The sequence below is a fragment of the Anolis carolinensis genome, chromosome 1 (assembly GCF_035594765.1).
Source record: "Anolis carolinensis isolate JA03-04 chromosome 1, rAnoCar3.1.pri, whole genome shotgun sequence".
NCBI classification, from domain to species: domain Eukaryota; kingdom Metazoa; phylum Chordata; class Lepidosauria; order Squamata; family Dactyloidae; genus Anolis; species Anolis carolinensis.
The window spans coordinates 362,277,973-362,298,004 of record NC_085841.1 but is presented as its reverse complement, the minus strand read 5'-3'; the positions used below and the strand labels follow the sequence as shown (position 1 = coordinate 362,298,004).

General features: G+C 42.9%; 1 protein-coding gene across 1 annotated transcript in view; it reads right to left on the bottom strand.

Annotated features, from left to right (window-relative positions):
- Positions 1-19,516, bottom strand: part of mroh2b (maestro heat like repeat family member 2B) — an 81,253-nt gene extending 61,737 nt beyond the window's left edge. Inside the window, exons 1-12 of the mRNA XM_008120824.3 lie at positions 19,291-19,516; positions 18,560-18,696; positions 17,091-17,253; positions 15,145-15,243; positions 12,625-12,776; positions 9,380-9,520; positions 8,312-8,404; positions 6,745-6,891; positions 5,554-5,623; positions 4,905-5,021; positions 2,071-2,144; positions 1,203-1,325 (exon numbers count right to left, since the gene is read on the bottom strand). Of these exons, the coding sequence (XP_008119031.2) occupies positions 1,203-1,325; positions 2,071-2,144; positions 4,905-5,021; positions 5,554-5,623; positions 6,745-6,891; positions 8,312-8,404; positions 9,380-9,520; positions 12,625-12,776; positions 15,145-15,243; positions 17,091-17,253; positions 18,560-18,696; positions 19,291-19,360 (1,386 nt within the window). The 5' untranslated portion in view covers positions 19,361-19,516. The remainder of the gene's footprint in view (positions 1-1,202; positions 1,326-2,070; positions 2,145-4,904; positions 5,022-5,553; positions 5,624-6,744; positions 6,892-8,311; positions 8,405-9,379; positions 9,521-12,624; positions 12,777-15,144; positions 15,244-17,090; positions 17,254-18,559; positions 18,697-19,290) is intronic.
- Positions 19,517-20,032: the final 516 nt, after the last annotated feature.

The following is a 20,032-nucleotide window of genomic DNA, read 5'->3' as shown; positions in this document are numbered from 1 at the left end:
AGAAAAAAAATTCAACACTCAGGGTAGATCTACGCTGTAGAATGAATGCAGGATGTTTGGTGAAGCACCAGCACTGGGTGGAAAACAAGGCTAAAGACCTGGTAAAACTACAGTTCTCGTGATTCCATAGCACTGAGCTATGGCAGTCAAAGTGGTGTCAAACTGTGTCAAGTCTATAGTGTAGATACATCCTCAGAGTTAAAGACGGGACTATTTTTTTTAGTATAGGGTTGGAAAAGTGTGGGCTGTGTGTGGCTCCCCAAGATGGTTTTTGAAGTTTTGACCCAGACATGCTCAGCAACCATGTGCCTCTTTTCCCACCTTATGCAAAGCAAACTGTCCCAAAATCATCCAGGAGATGCAATTTGGCTTTTAAATTCGATTTTCACCTACTTCTTTTAAAATAAGGCATTAGCAATCCACACAACTGCTGGAGGATTCACAGGGCAGAACATTGGACCCCAAATATGCTATATGTGTATTGTCAAAGGTATATGGACTCCACTTGCTTTACTACCATCAGGTTCTTAGAAGATGCGAACCACAAATGCAGGTGAAACAGCAGGAGAAAATGCTGCTATAACACGGCCATATGGCCCAGAAACCATACAACACCTCTATGCTATATTTGTCCACTTTGGACTACAACTCCCAACATAGACTCTTGGGGTTGCAGTCCATTAAGTTACTTTCTTTGGTGCCATGACAAACTTCTACCTGAAGAGGAATGCAAAGCTGAAGAGGGTCAAAATGGGAATTTTACCCTTGTAATGACGATTCTACCCTCTCCAATGTAATTTCTCTTCAGGACTCGAAGGGTCATTGGGAACTCCAATGCTCATGTGATATCAGTGTGGCTGGTGGATTCCATGCCACTGGGCTTATGGACCTGCTCTGGGTTTTAGTCTGAACTTTACAGGCGCTGCTGGCTTGGGGTGTATCTAAACTAGAATTAATGCAGTTTGACATATCTTTAACTGTCATGGCTCAATGCCTATGTTCTGTAATCTGCTGAGACAACAGCATATGCAGAGCAGGATAAAGACCTTGTAAATCTACAGTTCCCACGATTCCATAGTATTGACTTATGCCATTAATGCGATGTCAAACTATATTACTTCTACAGTGTAGATGCACCCCTGGATACCAGCCCTTGGGAGCAAAGTATAAAGGGCATTTGAGTGATTTTGTCCCTGACTTACCGGTTGGTTGAAAGGTACAGTGAATTGTTGGAAGATGTAGGCTACCATGTCCCATACGGCACAACCCTCCACACTCTGAGAGCGAAGGAGCTCCTTAATAAAGGACAGGATTGCTTTTCTTACCTGGGGAGGAAAGAAACAGGCAGGGAGGGAAGGGAGAGCTAATTTGATTAATATTGTCTCTCTCGGTATCTCTAGATCTTCTAGTATAACTCTATGGTCAAACTGTGCCATAGATTTCCCAGAAATTGAAAGACTCAGCTATCCCAAGGCAAGAAAATTGGCGTTTGAAGATATGGAAGTTAGCTGATATAGACAAATCATTGATATTGATCAAGGAGAAATCCTTGACCAATTTTCAAGTAAGACTGGAGAGTATTTATCACCTTTTAACACCAAAGATGGGGACACAATTCTACTATTGGTTGTATGACAGAAGAGTGTTACTAAAAGTAGAAGGGTGGTTATACACTACAGTATATAGTATACATTAGGGCCGGGCTATGGCGCAGCTGGTTAATAGCCAGCAGAAATATATCACTTCTGACCGAAAGGTCATGAGATCAAAGCCCACGTTTGGATTGAGCCCCGACTGTTAATAGTCCAGCTTACTGTCCACCTAAGCAGTTCGAAAAAAGCTGCAACTGTAAGTAGAGAAATTAGGGACCGCTTAATGCGGGGCGGTTAATTAATTACTTTCTAGAGAATCTCTACTTCCTCCAACACAACTTTATACTTAACTTCCATAGTGAATTGACCATATCGTTGCACTAGAGGACTTAAGAGATTTCTAAAGGTATTCTATCAAATAAAACTAAAATAGTGTGGATGGCTGACTGTACTAGCAAACTATCCCTTGTTGTCTTACTGTTTGACGGTGGTCATCCATCAGGCATTTCACAGCTTCCACAATCGGTTTCTTGCGATTTTTGGTTGAACTTTCTGGAGGTAAAGAAGAAATGCATTATATTTTGATGAGCAAACTTGGGCCCTCCCGGTGTTTTGGACTTCAACTCCCACAATCCCTAACAGACTACCAGCTGTTTAGGAATTGTGGGAGTTGAAGTCCAAAACACTTGGAAGGCCAAAGTTTGCCTATGCCTGCTCTACACTGTAGGATGTGTTATCGAACACCAATACTGACACACAATAAAAAGGATCTATAGCTAGAGACCTATAGTTTGTCAAGGATCTCAGGCTGAAATGGTATAAAAGAGATTAAGTCTTGGCCACTTTAGAACAGGACTAACAGCAGCCAGGATCCCCTTCCCATGTTAGATCTGTATACACCTTCTCATCATAGTTTATATATATTTATAACAGAAATGGACATATAGCCAATATGCTGGAATTCCTGACCTCTGTTTTACTTGGTTTTACTTTACTTTAGACCTGGTCACAGTACCGAGACGGCTTTGGTCGCCTTGGTGGATGACCTCCGCAGGGAACTGGACAGGGGGAGTGTGACCCTGCTGGTTCTCTTGGACATCTCAGCGGCTTTCGATACCATCAACCATGGTATCCTTCTGGGACGGCTTTCTGGGATGAGCCTTGGGGATTCTGCTCTGCAGTGGCTCCAGTCCTTCCTGGAGGGCTGTTCCCAGTTGGTGAAGCTGGGGGACACCTGCTCGGACCCCTGGCCATTGACCTGTGGGGTCCCGCAAGGTTCCATTCTGTCCCCCATGCTTTTTAACATCTACATGAAACCGCTGGGTGAGGTCATCCGGAGTTTTGGAGTGCGGTGCCATCTCAACGCAGATGACACCCAACTCTACTACTCTTTTCCACCAAACTCCAAGGAAGCCCCCCAGATACTGAACCAGTGCTTGGTAGCTGTGATGGGCTGGATGAGGGCGAATAAGCTGAAGCTTAATCCTGACAAGACAGAGGTCCTCCAGGTCAGTCACATGCCTGATCGTGGTATTGGGTGGCAACCTGTGCTTGACGTGGTCGCACTCCCCCTGAATGCGCAGGTCCGTAGCTTGGGGGTCCTCCTGGACTCATCGCTGACACTTGATGCTCAGGTGTCGGCGGTGCCCGGGAGGGCCTTTGCGCAACTAAAACTTGTGCGCCAGCTGCGACCATACCTCGTGAAGTCTGACTTGGCCATGGTGGTCCACGCCTTATTTACCTCTAGATTGGATTATTGCAATGCACTCTACGTGGGGCTGCCTTTGAAGACGGCCCGGAAACTTCAATTAGTTCAACGCTCGGCAGCCTTGGTTCTTGAGAACGGTCAACCCTCCTGTTTAAGGAGCTCCACTGGCTGGCGCTTATTTTCCAGACCCAATTCAAAGTGCTGGTGATCACCTATAAAGCTCAAAACGGTTTGGGACCCATCTACCTTCGGGATCGTCTCTCCCCCTACGAACCTGTACGGTCTCTTCGGTCATCGGGGGAGGCCCTCCTCTCGCTTCTGCCAGCATCGCAAGCACGGTTGGTGGGGACGAGGGACAGGGCCTTCTCTGTAGTGGCCCCCCGGTTATGGAATTCGCTGCCTAGGGAGATCAGGCAAGCCCCCACCTTGATGGCCTTTCGGAAGAGTCTGAAAACTTGGCTTTTCACTCAGGCCTTTGGTTAAGATCATCTTTTTTCCATCACAATTATTATCCTCCTCGACCTTTTGCATTGGTCGCTCTTCCCGATTCCTGATTGATTGATATTACTCAGGACTCCTCTCTACCGTACCTAATGTGACCTTAAATGATTCTAATGCACTTTATCTATTTATGAATTTGTTACCCATAATGTGCACCGTATACTTTGCTTATCCACTATTGCAACCTCATTGTTTTTAACCTGATGTTTTAATTCTGCATTGTGTTTTTTAACTTATTGTGTATATTTTTTATTGGTTTTTGTTTTTGTCCTGATGTTTTATATTTTATCATTGTTTGTATTTTGATTTTGCTGTAAGCCGCCCCGAGTCCCCTTTGGGGGAGATGGAGGCGGGATACAAATAAAATTATTATTATTATTATTATTATTACTTGGGTTGACTAGCCCCAGGCAATGACTCAGGGACAAAGGAATTGCAATATCCTTGTTCAGTTAAACCTAGAAAAGTCATAATCTCCTCATCTTTAAGCAGCCAGGGAGAAACCAAGAAAACAGCTGCTATGTTTTGTTTCTACATAGGTAAAGATAAAGGTTTTCCCCTGACATTAAGTCTGATCGTGTCCGACTCTGAGGGTTGGTGCTCATCTCCATTTCTAAGCTGAAGAACCGGCGTTGTCCATAGACACCTCCAAGGTCATGTCGTTGGCATGACTGCATAGAGCGCCGTTACTTTCCCAACAGAATGGAAGTTATTGATCTACTCACACTTGCAACTGCTAGGTTGGCAGAAGCTTGGGCTAACAGGCGGGAGCTCACCCCGCTCCCCGAATTTGAACTGCCGACTTTTCGGTCAGCAAGTTCAGCAGCTCCGTGGTTTAACCTGCAGCACCACTGGGGACTCTTGTTTCTCTGTTCTTGTCTTTGGCTGCTTAGGTGAGTTAATTTTAATCTGGAACTTTGGCTATTAATTTTTAGCATTTCTTGCCAGGCAGGATCCTCCAAGTATTGTGGTCTAGATTCTGTATCAGATGAATGCAAGCTGACACCACTTTAAAATTGCAACTCTTGGGATTCCATAGCATTGAACTATGGCAGAGTAGATGTACACAAAAGCACATGTGGGGAATGCCGTTTGTGACTTACGCTCATCCCTGCCCACAATCATTTTCAGGTTCCTTAAGAATTCCACTCGGATTTCTTCGGCATCTTCCTTCATCTGGGTCTGCAAGAAATCCAGTGCTTCCGCAGGGCAACAGGAGACTGGGTGAGAAAAGAAGTCCCAACTTCAGAAAACACAAACATTTCACCTTTGATGCCATTGGATATATTTATGCATTGCTGTTGCATGCCTTCAATTCATTTCCAACTTATGGTTACCCTAAGGCAAATCTATCACTGAGTTTAATTGGACTGAGAGAATGTGACTTCTCCAAAGTTACCCAGTGAGTTTCCATAGCTAAGAGGAGATTTGAACCCTTGTATCGAGAGTCTTAGACCCCATCTACACTGATTGATTAATGCAATTTGAAGCTAGCTTCAAGTTGTGGCAGCTACACATGAAACTCACATGAAAGAAATCCTTTAATGTGCATCAGTGCTCTGTGCTTTGTGTAATATAACCCTCCAAGCCTCAAACTTGTTCCACGATTTCCTATGTAATCATCTGTACTGTATAGAGAAACCACTTTTTCAATACAGGTTCGAGTTCTTGGCATGCCTGAGCTCCAATCCAAATAAGTCACAGCAGAAGACAGAGAGCCATAGAGCCAGTTTTCAGTTTTCCAATTCTTACCTAAATGGCCAAAAGAATCCATAAGGATATTGCAATGATCTCTGCAGAGCTGTTGTTCTCCATAAACAGACTGCAAGAAGCAGAAGAAAGAAGATTTCAGAGGAAGGAGTTATCTTATCATATTAAGAACTAGCTGTGCCCGGCCACGCGTTGCTGTGGCGAAGTATGGTGGTATGGGAAATAAAGTATTGAGGAATTGGTGGTAATTAAGGTAAAGGGTAAAGGTGTAGAGTCCAGATAATCCAGTTAAAGCAGATAATATATAAGATTATATGGGTTATATAGCTGTGTGGAAGGGCCTTGAGTCTTCACTGCTATCTAATCCAGTTAAAATCTGATAATCTGTATTTTATAGGCAGTGTGGAAGAGGCCTAAGTGAGGCCTAACTCTGCCTGTCCCCTGGGTGAGTGGGTTGCTAGGAGACCAAGTGGGCGGAGCTTAGCCATCTAACTGGCAGCAATTGGATAAAAACAATTATTCCTCTCCCTCTAATTAGGACTTTATTTTTCTTTTCTTTTTGTTGTATCAACCTAGAGGCATGAATGATGGGTTGTGTTGTCAATTTTTGAGGTTGTGGGGTGTTTAGTTTTGTTGTTTTGGCGGTCGCCAGGATTCCATCACTCTTTTATATATATAGACTAGGCAAATTCTTTAAAAAGTTTTATTTCCCGTTAAATCTCTGATGTCTAGTAGCGTAGCTTAAGGAAGGGGCCAAAATGCAGACATTGCCTTTTAGAATAAGAATTCTATTCCCAAGGAAAGAATATATCAATTCCCAATTTTAGTACTGTCAAGGGCAAGATTCTGAAAATTGTTTACACCTAGAAGTCTTCTGCTTATATCTGTTGTGCTGACATTGCATACCTGGACAACAGTGAGGATAGACACTATTATAAATATATATCTGTAGAGTTGGGCATGGATTGTGCTATACTGCTTAGCTCTTCTTGAAGATACATTTGCTCTGTTGAATTAATGCAGTTTGACATGACTTTAACTGCCATGTCTCAATGCTATGGAATCCTGGGAATTACCTGCCGGCTGTTAGGAATTGTGGGAGTTGAAGTCCAAAATACCTGGAAGGCCAAAGTTGGCCCATGGTTGTTCTACAATGTAGATGTGCTCCTAGTTGAGATGAGCAATACAGTTTAACCCCACACTAACTGTATGAAACACGCAGTAGTCCAATACCAGGTCATACGTAGATGATTCTCCTTTCTCTGCCTTTTTTTCAAATGCCGTCGTTTGGATTTCAGGTTTCTGGCTGTGATGGAAGAACCGCTCCACAATCTTTGGAGACTTCTTTGACTGTTGGACTGGAGTGCCAACTGGGAGGATCTGGAACAGGTCAAATAATTCAAGTAAGGAATGGTACTGGTAGCATTTAGGCCTAAATGCCCTAAAAGGACTGGAATCCATACAGTCTTGGAAGCTAAGCTGGACTACTTCACATAAACAATATGATATACACATAGCATTTCTACAGAGTAAAATTAATGCAATGGGTTGTCGAAGGCTTTCATGACTGGAATCACAGGGCTGTTGTGCGTTTTCCGGGCTGTATGGCCATGTTCCAGAAGCATTCTTTCCTGATGTTTCTCCCACATCTATGGCAGGCATCCTCAGAGGCTGTGAGGTATATTGGAAAAAACTAATCAAGGAAGGTTTATGTATCTGTGGAAGGTCCAGGGTGGGACAAGAAACTCTTGTCTGTTAAAAGCCAGTGTGAAGGTTTTAATTAATCACCTTGATTAGCATTTATGAATCAATCAGGGGCAGCTAACACCTCTGAACAAAAGATTCCCCCAGACAGGAAGAAGCCAGGACATGATTCTGGCAAGGCTTTTAATGCTAATCATGGTGATTAATTACAACATTCATGCTGGCCTCCAACAGACAAGAGTACCTTCTTCCACCTTGGACCTTCCACAGATATATAAACCTCCCTTGCCTAGTTTTTTCCCATATACTTCACAACCTCTGAGGATGCCTGTCATAGATGTGGGTGAAACGTCAGGAGAGAATGCTTCTGGAACATGGCAACAAGCCTGGAAAACACACAACAACTCTAGAATTAATGTAATTTGACACCCCTTTAGTTTCCCTGGCTCAATGCTATGGAACAATGGGAGTTGTACATTTATTTATTTATTATTTATTATTATTAGCAACATTTATATCCCGCCCTTCTCACCCCGAAGGGGACTCAGGGCAGTTTACAAGTATATATACATACAGTATATTATATTATACGACTATACTGCAATATTATTAGTAATATTGCATGTAATATAAATATACAAATATAATAGTGAATTATAATTATTATTACATTGTATTACATCATATTATTATTATTATTATTATTATTATTATTATTATTATTATTATTATTATTATTTACAAGATCTTTAACTTTCTCTACTTAATAGCACTGCTGTCTATACAAAACAATGACTCCAGTGATGCTGTAACATGGACCTATGTCAATTAAAGTGATACCAAAGAGCATTACTTCTACAGCATGAATGCACACATCAGCCATGTAGTTGTACTTGTCATAGTAAACATGCAGTTAATATTAAGTTTTGCTAGTTTACAGCTTGGAACAATTGTGTTGGACTACAGCTCACAGAATCTTTCAAACAGTGGTCATGTCGGTGGATTCTGGGCATTGTAGCCTTAAATCAGCTTTCTCAAGCTCTCAGTGTTGCAACAACTTTAAAGATCAAAAGAAACTATACAGTTGCTCCATCACCTGTTTGAACACAAAGTCACAAAGAGTTTGGAATATCTTCTTGGGAATGTGGGGTTTACACTCCTCGCAGACGTCAAGGAAAAGGCTGAGCATCTAAAAGGAGGAATCAGGATTTGTTAGACATCCTAATGCACAGCTGGCTCATGACACAAACAGAACATTTGGAAATAAAAAAAATCTGAGTTGTGGAGGGATAATGGATTTACGATTGAGTAAAAGTTTCCTCTTGATATTTTCCATCCTATTTTTGTGAAGAGAAAATGTGGGAACTCAAACAATCCTCCCTCCACTTTCATGGGTTTCACTCTCACGGTTTTGGTTATTTGCAAATTTGATACACTGCCCATGTTTCGCACTTCCTAAACCTGCTCCACCATTCCTTACACATATACGCAAACCCCATTCTGATAATGCCATGTCTCTACCCTGGGGATAAATAAAATAATGTTTAGGTAAATTATTTTCAAAATAATGAATAAATTGCTTAAGGCAAGCTGCACAACCAATTGCTGCAAAAACATGGTTAAAAATGGTGCACAGGGGAGATTTTGGTGTTAGCCTCCAAACAATATCAAATCACTACAATTTCTAGTCTTGGTCTGCTTTTCTCTGTTCTCTTTATGGAGAATGAGTGTGTTGACACTACAGAAAATTAGTAGAGACAAAACAATGTTCTTTGATTTAATAATGTTTCTGTTTTGTTGTGTTTTCCTGCTTATCGGGCAGGCAAAATAAAAGAAATCCCTTATAAGCTGTTTCTTACAGTGCAGGACTTTGTAGCTTCACTTAGAAACGAAGTTATAAAAGTACATTCAATTTGTAATTATATTCTGACTAAGATGAAATGTTAATATGTCAAATATGATAATGTTATGCCAAGCCTTGAGATAGGCACTCTAATTTATATTTCCAAAGTGATTTTCAGTCTAGGAAAATGTGCCAGCATTAGATTTTTATGAAATATTATGCTTAATAAAGGCTGAGAAAAACAGAGGGATTTTTCTCTCTACTGTGCTTTTGCAATTATTAGAAATTTAGCAAAAATGTTTTGCTCGTGACTTTCTTTACTTTAGCGACGAAGAAAGAGTCAAGGATCTTGCTGTCGAGGAGGACTTTTGGAATATTCCGGATGATTTCCTCTTGTTGCTCTCGACGACGAACCAGGACGCCTAACATTGGCCATTGAGCTTTCACAGACGCCTCCTTGACCTGCCAAAGAGACCGATGGGAAGAATATCCATTCAACATGGTACAGTTACTGTCCCTTATCCTGTAAATGGCTCTCCACAGAATCTGAGAGAAGATCCTCCAAAGGCCATCTAATCCAATCCCTTGTTCAATGCAGAATCTCCAGCTAAAGCATTCCAAGGAGGTAGCTTTCCAGACTCTTTTGGAATACACCTGGAGAAGGAGACCCCACCACCTTTCCAGGCAATTAGGTCCATTGCTGAATCACTCTTGCTCAAGACATTCCTGCATTAACACAACACTGTATCTTGTATTTCCCAGAAGTTATCAGGATCCTATTCTTAGGTGCTACTATACTCCTAATGTTCTTGTCAGCGGGATTCTGGTGTGTGACTTACAGTTTTCCAAGAATGAGCTACCTTAAACCCTGCACACTGGACTGACAAACAGCACAGTAGCAAGCAAAAATAGCAGAGTACATTCACAGCAGAGTATAGCTTATCAGCTTTTCAGCAGAGTACAATTTAACTTCTAACCTTCTTTCTACACATTGTTTAGATCAGTGATTCCCAAAGTGGGCGCTACCGCCCCCCGGTGGGCGTTGGGGCGATCCAGGGGGGTGGTGATGGCAACTATTAGGACATGGGGCGGGGCCAGAGGAGGGGCGGGGCCTCTTTCCAAGTGCCAGAGACAGGGCTGAGCACCTGATGCGCCTGTTAGGACACACAGGGGGCGGAGCTAGAGGAGTGGGCGTGGCTTCTTCCCAAGAGCCCAAGACAGGGATGAGAATCTATACCTCTCCTGAGGTTCTTGTTGGGACACAGAGGGCGGAGCTAGGGGACGAGGCGGGGCCTCCTTCCAAGAGCCCAAGACAGGGCTGAGCCTCTATACCCCTCCTGAGAGGCCTTTTAGGACTAAAGGGCGGGGCTAGGGGTGGGGGTGGGGCCTCTTCCCAAGAGTGCGATACAGGGCTGAGCCTCTATACCTCCCCTGAGGCGCTTGTTAGAACACGGGGGCGAGGTATAGAGGTTCAGCCCCGTCAGGCACTTGGGAAGAGGCCCCGCCCCTCCTCTGGCCCCGCCCCCTGTGTCCTGGCAGGCGCCGCAGGACAGGAATAGAAGCTCAGCCCTATCTCAGAGCTTGTAACTCCGCCCATCCCAGTCCTGGCCGCCCATTTGTGGCCCCGCCCACCTCCCCTCGCAGCCCAGGGACTAGGGGAGAGGCTCAGCCCCGCCCTCTTGAGCAGGAGCCACGCCCACCCCTCTAAGCCACACCCCCTTTCCAAGGGGTGCTGAGTCATATTTTTTCTGGAAAGGGAGTGGCAGGCCAAATAAGTTTGGGAACCACTGGTTTAGATCAATGGTTCCAGAGCTGGCCCTAGGTAATTTTCAAGTGTAAGCAAGCAGTATTTTTGATGCCCCACCCCAAACCAACCACTCACCGCTTCTCTCTTCGACGAGCCCCCAGCCTCCTCCCTTGCAGCAAGGAAGGAGGCTGGGGCTTTGGGGAGGAGAAAAGCGGCATTTCCCTTGCCAAAGTGCCAGCCTCCTTCCTTGCAAGAAGGAAGGGGTCCGGCGCTTTGGGGAGGAGATAAGCGGCATTGCCATCTCTCTTTTTGCAGCTGGAGTCTGGGCTCGAGAATGCGCCTCAGCTGTGCCCCCTAGAGGATGGCACCTTACGCAAATGTGTAGTTTGCTTACCGCTTGAGCCGCCCCTGAATGGTTCCCAACCTTTGGGCCTCCAGGTGCTTTGGACTTCAGCTCCCACGCTGGGTTGCTTTTGGGCTGTATGGCCATATTCTGGAAGTCTTCTCTCCTGATGGTAAGCTGGCTAGGATTTCTGGGAATTGAAGTCCAAAACACCTGGAGGCCCAAAGGTTGGGAACCACTGGTTTAGATAAATTCACAGAATCCATAGTTGTCATCAAAAACAACAGGAGGGTTTAATCTTCAGTAGTTCCACTATTGGAGTCCCTGATGGTGCAGTGAGTTAAACCGCTGAGCAGCTGAACTTGCTGACCGAAAGCTCGGTGGTTTGAACCTGCGGAGTGGGGTGAGCACCTGCTATTAGCCCCAGCTTCTGCCAACCTAGCAGTTTGAAAACATGCAAATGTGAGTAGATCAACAGTTACCGCTCCGGTGGGAAGGTAATTGTGCTCCATGTAGTCTTGCCAGCCACATGACCTTGGAGGAGTCTATGAACAATGCCGGCTCTTCGGCTTAGAAATTGATATGAGCACCAACTCCCATAGTCAGACACAACTAGACTTAATGTCAGGGGAAAACCTTTACCTTTACTAGTTCCATTATTATGATTATTATTATTATTGACACAACGACATAGTATGACACAGCAAACAAGACAGATATGCTGGATTTGCATCACAAAATCACAAGTTGAATGCTTCCCAAGCATTTAGGACTGTGTGATGTATTTTTGGATATTATTATTATTATTATTATTATTATTATTATTATTATTATTATTTTATTATGATACAGCAAACAAGATAGATATGCTGGATTTCATATCACAAAATCACAAGTCGAACACTTCCCAAGTGTCTAGGACTGTGTGATGTATTTTCGCATGATGAGTGCAGATCCCAGTAGGGTGGCCTTTTGCAGTTGGCAGATCGTAATTTTGTCAATGTCTATTGTTTCCAAATGCCGGCTGAGATCTTTTGGCACAGCACCCAGTGTGCTGAATAATAATAATAATAATAATAATAATAATTATTATTATTATTATTATTATTATTTACCTTATTTATATCCTGTCTTTCTCAACCCCGGAGGGGACTCAAGGTGGCCTACTTACAGCTACTTCCACTACTTTACAGCTGTACAACTCAGGATACATCTGATCCACAAGCAGAATTTTGTCACAAAAAGTGTAACATTTTGACTAATAGGGGAATAATCTGCCAAATATTTGTACTGCATATAAATATTTGATGCTTACAATGTTTGTCGGTTCTGACAAACACTGGGATATAGCATCTGGTTCCTGTTTCTCTTATATAAAGCTTTGCTACCTCAAAGTGAGCTTATTTTCTGAAACAAAGAAACCTGTATTTGATAGAAGTGATTGAGAACTGTAAACAAAGCTGTTTGGATGCTCACTTTTGTTTCCTCGTCCCGGAGCCAGTCGCCAATCAGACGGTGATAGATGGGAAGGACAGGACTGCAGAGCTGGGATTCGGCTTCTCTTGGGAAGGAACACACCCTCCAGTTTTTGTAGTAATAATTGATTGCGGTGCAGAAATTTTCCATAACTGGGAGATACAGGGAAAGGAGTCATAATCTGACAAGTGGACTGGGTTAGCATGAAAGTTAGCATTATGGCTACATAGATCTTGACAAAAATGGCTAATGCTGACCATTTTTGCATTGCTTATGATTATGTTACTTTCATTGGGTCAAAATATACTGTATAAGCTATGTCATTTTAGCAGGTAAATTTGCCATTGCCCTTTTGACTTCTTTTGTAGGAAGGTTTTGCCTCATCATTTAACAGGTCCAGCATATCATTAGATCAGGTGTGGGAAAATTTACGGCTGTTAGGAATTGTGGGAGTTGAAGTCCAAAACACCTAGAGGGCCCAAGTTTGCCTATGCCTATGCCTGCCTTAGGTTGAAAGGCAATGTTGTGCAAATGAACACAGACATTAGATTGCAAGCATAATTTTAAAAACGAGCATTCTTTGTAGTATAAGGTAAAGATGCTCATCTCCATTTCTAAGCCAAAGAGCCAGCATTATCTGTAGACACCTCCAAGGTCCTGTGGCCAACATGACTCCATGGAGTGCCATTATCTTCCCATTGGAGTAGTACCTATTGATCTACTCACATTTGCATGTTTTCGAACTGCTTAGGTTGGCAGAAGCTGGGGCTGACAGCGGGCGCTCATTCCATTTCCTGGATTCGAACCGCCGACCTTTCAGTCAGCAAGTTTGCTCAGCAGTTTAATCTGCTGCACTACCAGGGGCCTCCCTTTGTAGTATACATTTATATTTTTTATTTATTATTTTATTTGTGACATTTATATCCTGCCCTTCCCATCCCGAAGGGGACTCACGGTGGCTTATAAGTTATATATACATACAATAGATTATATTATTAGTATAGCACAATATAAGCATTATATATTATCATATTGTACTATATGACTATATTGCAATATTATTAGTAATATTACATGTAATATAAATATATAATTATAATAGTGTATTATCATTATTATTACATTGTATTACATCATAATATTATTATGTGTATAGATAGATAGATAGACTAGCTTGGGGACCTGGCGGTGCCCGGGTCATTTGAGAAAGGCATTGTTTGCCTGTGTTCCAAGTGTAGTCTAGATCCAATATCATCTGGGTTCAGTTTGTGCAGGTGAACTACAACTCCCATATGCAAGTCCCATCGTCCATAGTCCATCCCACTCTTGGTGTGCATCCAAAATAACAATGCCCCATGGGAATCCATCCAAAACAGTTCCAGTTCCTCAACCTTGAATTAGAATAATCTATTTAGAAGAAAGAGACCACAAGGACCATCCAGTCCAATTGTTTTCTTCCAGGTAGGATCTCACAATCAAAGCACTCCTAACAGATGGCTATCCAGACTCTATGTGAAACACTTCTGACCACTAAACAGCTCTGACCACCAGGAAGCTTTTCCTAATACTCAGGTGGCATTACATTTCCTGCAGCTTGGATTCACTGCTCTGAGTCTCCAGAGGAGCAAAAAACAAGCTGGTTCTCTCTTCGATATGGCATCCTCTCAAATACCTAAATATGGCTCTTATGTCTCCTCTTTATCTTCTCTCCTCCAGGAGAAACATCCCAGGCTCCCCAAGCCTCTCCTTGTATGAATTCATGGTTACCAGACCTTTGGCCAATTTGGTAACCACAAAAGTGTTATAGGTACTTCCGTCATAGGACCACAAATAGACAAAAGAACACAACTGTGCAAATGAAGAGAGGTGCAATATCAAAGGTACTCAAGCTGGTATGCATCTGCTATCAATGATATGAGCATGACTGAAGTGGAATAGATTATATGTTATGGTTTATGTAGTGTGAAATTTTCACTTATGATTTAAAGCTAGTGTGTGCAGCATTCCAGTAGAGCAATAGTTAAATCCATAGAGAAAGATTGATTGCTAGAGTGACACTGTGTAGTTTCCACAAAAGTTGCCGGGCATAAGTCACTGTTGTGGAATGTGGGCATTGACATGTTTGTAGATAACATTCTTAGCTTGTCGCCATCAATCAAGCTGGACATGTAGATAGTTTTCTCTGGCTGTGCTGTGTATATAGCTGTAATTACTGCAATAAAGATTTAGAACCGCTGGGTTCGGCTGACAACTGTGGATTTATGTTCGTGTGACTAAGCAGATCGCTAGATCGCCGACGGAGAGGAATTGAGACGGAGAGGTGAATGAGTCTCAATTTAACTCTCATATCGATAGTATTTATTAAAGTTTATTTGTAATAATCATTGGATGCACAACCCAGAGAGGAAAGGGGGAAAAGATGGAATAATGTTAAAAATCAATCATTAAAAATCAATCATCTAATTACAAAGGATAAAGTGAGAAGAAAGGAAGATACTCCTCACTTTCTTCCTTACTCACCATAACATATTTCTTCCTTCATGTGGCTGATCATAGGCAACTTGAGCATCAACCTTATATACAGAAAGGTCAGAGACAAAAACGGGATGCATTTGAGAGCTGTGGAAAGAAGGAAGAGATATAAAAAATGGGTCAGATGGGTACCAAACAAACCCAATGGACAATTTCAGAGGCAAAGCCCTCACTTGTTCTCAGGTAGAAGGAGGCAAGCACTAGTTTTGGGTACACTAAAAGCACAAGAAATTGTTACAATCTATCTATATCAGGCCTTGGCAAACTTGGACCCTCCAGGTGTTTTGGACCTCAACTCTCACAATTCCTAACAGCCTACCGGCTGTTAGGAATTGTGAGAGTTGAGGTCCAAAACACCTGGAGGGCTCAAGTTTGCCCAAACCTGGTCTGTATTGTAGAATGAATGCAGTTAGATACTACTTTAACCACCATGGCTCAATGCTATGAAGTCCTGGGAGTTGTAGTTTGGTGAGACACCAGCTGTCTATGACAGAGACCTCATAAAACTATAACCCACACTATCCCACAGCATTGACCCATGGCAGTCATTGTGATGTCACAGTGTCGATGTACTTGTTCACATACGAATTCTTCTTGTTGCCTGCCTCCAAGTTGACTTTGATTTGTGGTGATCCTATGGATGAGAGACTTTCAAGTCCCTCTATCCTTAAGAGCCCAGCTCAGGTCTTGTAAACTCAGGGCAGCCCTGTCTTCCTTGCCTGAATCTCTCCACTTCAAATGCTGTTTTCATTTTTTCCTATTGCCTTCTACCTTACCGATTACACCAGTGGTTCTCAACCTGTGGGTCCCCAGAAATCCCAGTCAGTTTACCAGCTGTCAGCATTTCTTGGAGTTGAAGGCCAAAACATCTGGGGATCCACAGGTTGAGAACCACTGGATTACACTATATAACATGATTTTTGTTCCTGTGTTCTAAATGCCATTTTTTAATTGGTTCTGTTATAAAAACATGGGAAAGGCTTATTAAACTTCAAAAACTTTGTTTTTGGGCAAGAGCCATCCTACAGCACATTTTGCTCTAGAGTCTCAGCGAATTCAACCTAGTTTGTGGTAGCCACAAAAACAAAGTTTCTGGAGGTGTTGTCGAAGGCTTTCATGGCCAGAATCACAGGCTTGTTGTGTGTTTTCCGGGCTGTATAGCCATGTTCCAGAAGCATTCTCTCCTGAAGTTTCACCCACATCCATGGCAGGCATCCTCAGAGGTTGTGAGGTATGCTGCCATAAATGTGGATGCCTGCCATAGATGTGGGCGAAACGTCAGGAGAAAATACTTCTGGAACATGGCCATACAGCCTGGGAAACACACAACAACCCCAAAGTTTCTGGAGTATAAGACCGCACAATTAAACAGGAATAACATTTTCAAACCAGGAACAGAAACATATTCAGATTTTGTTACTTATAGTGTCATTGGTAACTTTCCCAAAAATATTATCAGAGGACTGGTATGCTCTTTCCTCCTTCCCTCTAAGGCCCCGTCTTCACTGCCATATAAAATCCAGATTATCAGTTTTGAACTGGATTGTAAGAGTCTACACTGCCAGATAATCCAGTTCAAAGCAGATAATCTAGCAGTGCAGAAGGGGCCTTAGACAGTGATTCCAAAACTTTGGTGCTTCTGTTGTTTTAAGCTGGATCCATATACTACATTGTCGTATAACCCAGATTATCAAATCAGATAATCCATAGTTTCTGTGTTCAACTGGATTGTTTGAGTCTACACTGCCATGTAATCCAGTTCAAACCATAGAATAGGTATTTAATATGGTAGTGTAGATAGGGCCATAGACCTCCCCATCCAGCTTGTCCAATGGTTAGGAATTGTGGGAGCTGGAGTCCAAAATGTTTGGAGGAGCAGTCTTTGGGGGCCAGCGATCTAGATGTGGGTGGCTGAAGGACTGGAGCTGCCAGACCGTAACGAGAGGCCAGGTTTCCCAGAGTCCTGAAGACCATGTGGTGAGGAAGTGTTCCAGTCTTGACGTTCCTTTGAAGCTCGTACATCACGTCATTGAAGTGAGAACCGGCCAGAGAGAGAAGGACCATGCTGGCTTGCGTGCTGGTTTTCTCAGGTGCCTCCTAAGAAGAAGAAAACAAATATTCTGGACCATTGTATTCACCAATAATATTTCAATGATGCCAACTCCACCACCAGGCAGAATGGGGGAATGCCTTAGAGATGCTGCCCCAATACTTACCATTCATCTGAAGCTTTGTGCCACAAAGTCCATTTGGCCTATGTACATAACATGCAGGAAGGCTGTGCTATCTTGTCCCCTTTGTTACAAGTAGCAAAATATCATAGGTCAGCATGACTTCCTAAGAACTAGAAATCCTTATTCACCCTCCACCACACTTGGATTGTCTTTCTCTTTCTTTCTGTTCTTTTCTTCTCCCCCCTAAATTCTTGTATTTTCCTCTTCTTGTACTTTGGCTCATCCAAGTCTTAGTCTTTGAATATTTTGGAGACCCTATAAGAGGGTATATTGAAATCCCACTGTTTAGGGAGCCCTAATCAAACTCCCAGGTCTGGCTTTAGCTTTCTCTAATTGCAATTTGTCCCGGTGGCCAGGTTCAAACCCCGGGAGCGGTGGGAGTGGCCACTGTTAGCTCCAGCTCCTGCCAACCTAGCAGTTCGAAAACATGCCAATATGAGTAGATCAATAGGTATTGTTCCGGCAGGAAGGTAACCGCGCTCCATGCAGTTATGCTGGCCACATGACCTTGGAGATGTCTACGGACAACGCCGGCTCTTCGGCTTAGAAATGGAGATGAGCACCAACCTCCAGAGTCAGACATGACTGGACTTAATGTCAGGGGAAACCTTTACCTTTACCTTAATTGCTATGACAGTTAACAAAGGATGGCTAAGTCTGCCACCTACTGACTGAAGATCATATTGCAAGACATAGACAAATTATGATTAAAATATAACATTTTTATTATGAAGTACTATATTGGAGCCCCGGTGGCGAAGTATGTTAAAGCGCTGAGCTGCTGAACTTGCAGACCGAAAGGTCCCAGGTTCAAATCCCAGGAGCAGAGTGAGCGCCCGCTGTTAGCTCCAGCTCCTGCCAACCTGGCAGTTTGAAAACATGCAAATATGAGTAGATGAATAGGTACCGCTCCTGCAGGAAGGTAACGATGCTCCCTGCAGTCATGCCGGCCACATGACCTTGGAGGTGTCTATGGACAACGCCAGCTTTTCGGCTTAGAAATGGAGATGAGCACCAATCCCCAGAGTCAGTCATGACTGGACTTAACATCAGGGGAAACCTTTACCTTTTTTACTATATGGCTATTCTCAACAATCCAAAAAAATATATGCTCACAACAAAGAAGCAAGATTTGGAAGCAACTTTCTGTATCTGCAATCATCTCTTACCTCCTTTTGCATTTCTTCTGCCAAAATATTGATGGCCAGCTTGATGTTAAGCTTTCCAACTGTCTTGGCAATATCCTGAGCAGTTTGGTCAGCATTTTGCACACATTCCAGGTGGAAGCTGATATAACCATAAATCTCTGAAAAGGAATGAAATGGCACTGAAAGTTGTTATCCAGTAGGCTGTTAGGAATTGTGGGAGTTGAAGTCCAAAACACCTGGAGGACCCAAGTTTGCCCATACCTGATCTAAGAATTGCTGGACCTGTTAAATGAGGAGGCCAAACTATCCTACAAAAAAAGTCAAAAGGGCAAATTTACCTGCTAAAATGGAACTGTAGAGGAGAGTCTACTGAACAAGCCAGGACCTGCCACATACCCTGGACTGTGGTGGAGGCTCCTTCTATGGAGGCTTTTAAGCAGAAGCTGGATGGCCATCTGTTGGGGGTGCTTTGAATGCGATTTCCTGCTTCTTGGCAGGGGGTTGGACTGGATGGCCCCTGAGGTCTCTTCCAACTCTACTGTTCTATGATTCTATGATTCTAGTACTGCCATCTGTTGAGTTATGAAGGTGGAGGCATTACTTTTCATTCAACCCTCGTATTACCTATTCCATGGCTAAAAGACACTGATCTAGATTGATTGTGGCCAGAGTGGCAGGAAGATTTTGTGAGCTGTCACCCAGAAAACTCAAAATGTTAACCCTTCCCAGCACCTGCCTGTGTTATGCCTGACCTTTCTTTAGCTTCAGATCAAGCGAGGGGTCCATCGTGAAGAATGTTGAATCATTTCCTTTGGAGTTCATGTGCCAAGTCCTTGCCGCCACCTGGGTAACAACTTAAATGAGCTGAGACTCCAACCCTATGCATATTTACTTGGACGTAAGCACCACTTCAAAGAGGGCTTCTTCTGAAATCCATTTGCTTGTCTCGGGGCAAGTAAAAGGCGAGACCAACTTATATATTCTATTTTGTGGTGACCGACCGATGGCATCATTCATATCTATTGTGATACAGCTGGTGATGTCGTTCTACCTTCAGTGTTCCACTTTTATCACAATGTTTTTTGCTGAAATAGTGGGAATAACCAACCAATTTATAAAATCATCTCCTGTTTTGGGATTTTATTTTACTCTGTGACATAGTGGTTTGGCACTATGGAATCCTGAAATTTGAATTTTTACCAGCTCTTTAGCCTTCCTAATAATGCTGCCCAATAGTGCTGGTGTCTCACCTAGCTGCACAATTCTGTACTTCTGCGTGTTCAGCTTACTGAAGCACTTTCCTTCCAGACACCTAAAATATTAATTAAAAGCAAAGAAGCATGCTGCAATTAAAAGTATTTCCCTATTTTGTGTATTCTATAAGGGATATGTGTGATATTGACTTGGATGGAAACCTTGTTTGACAATGCACAGCCATGCATGAATGGGAAGCGTTGCAAAAAGGAAACATTTAATTAAAAGAGCAAATCCATA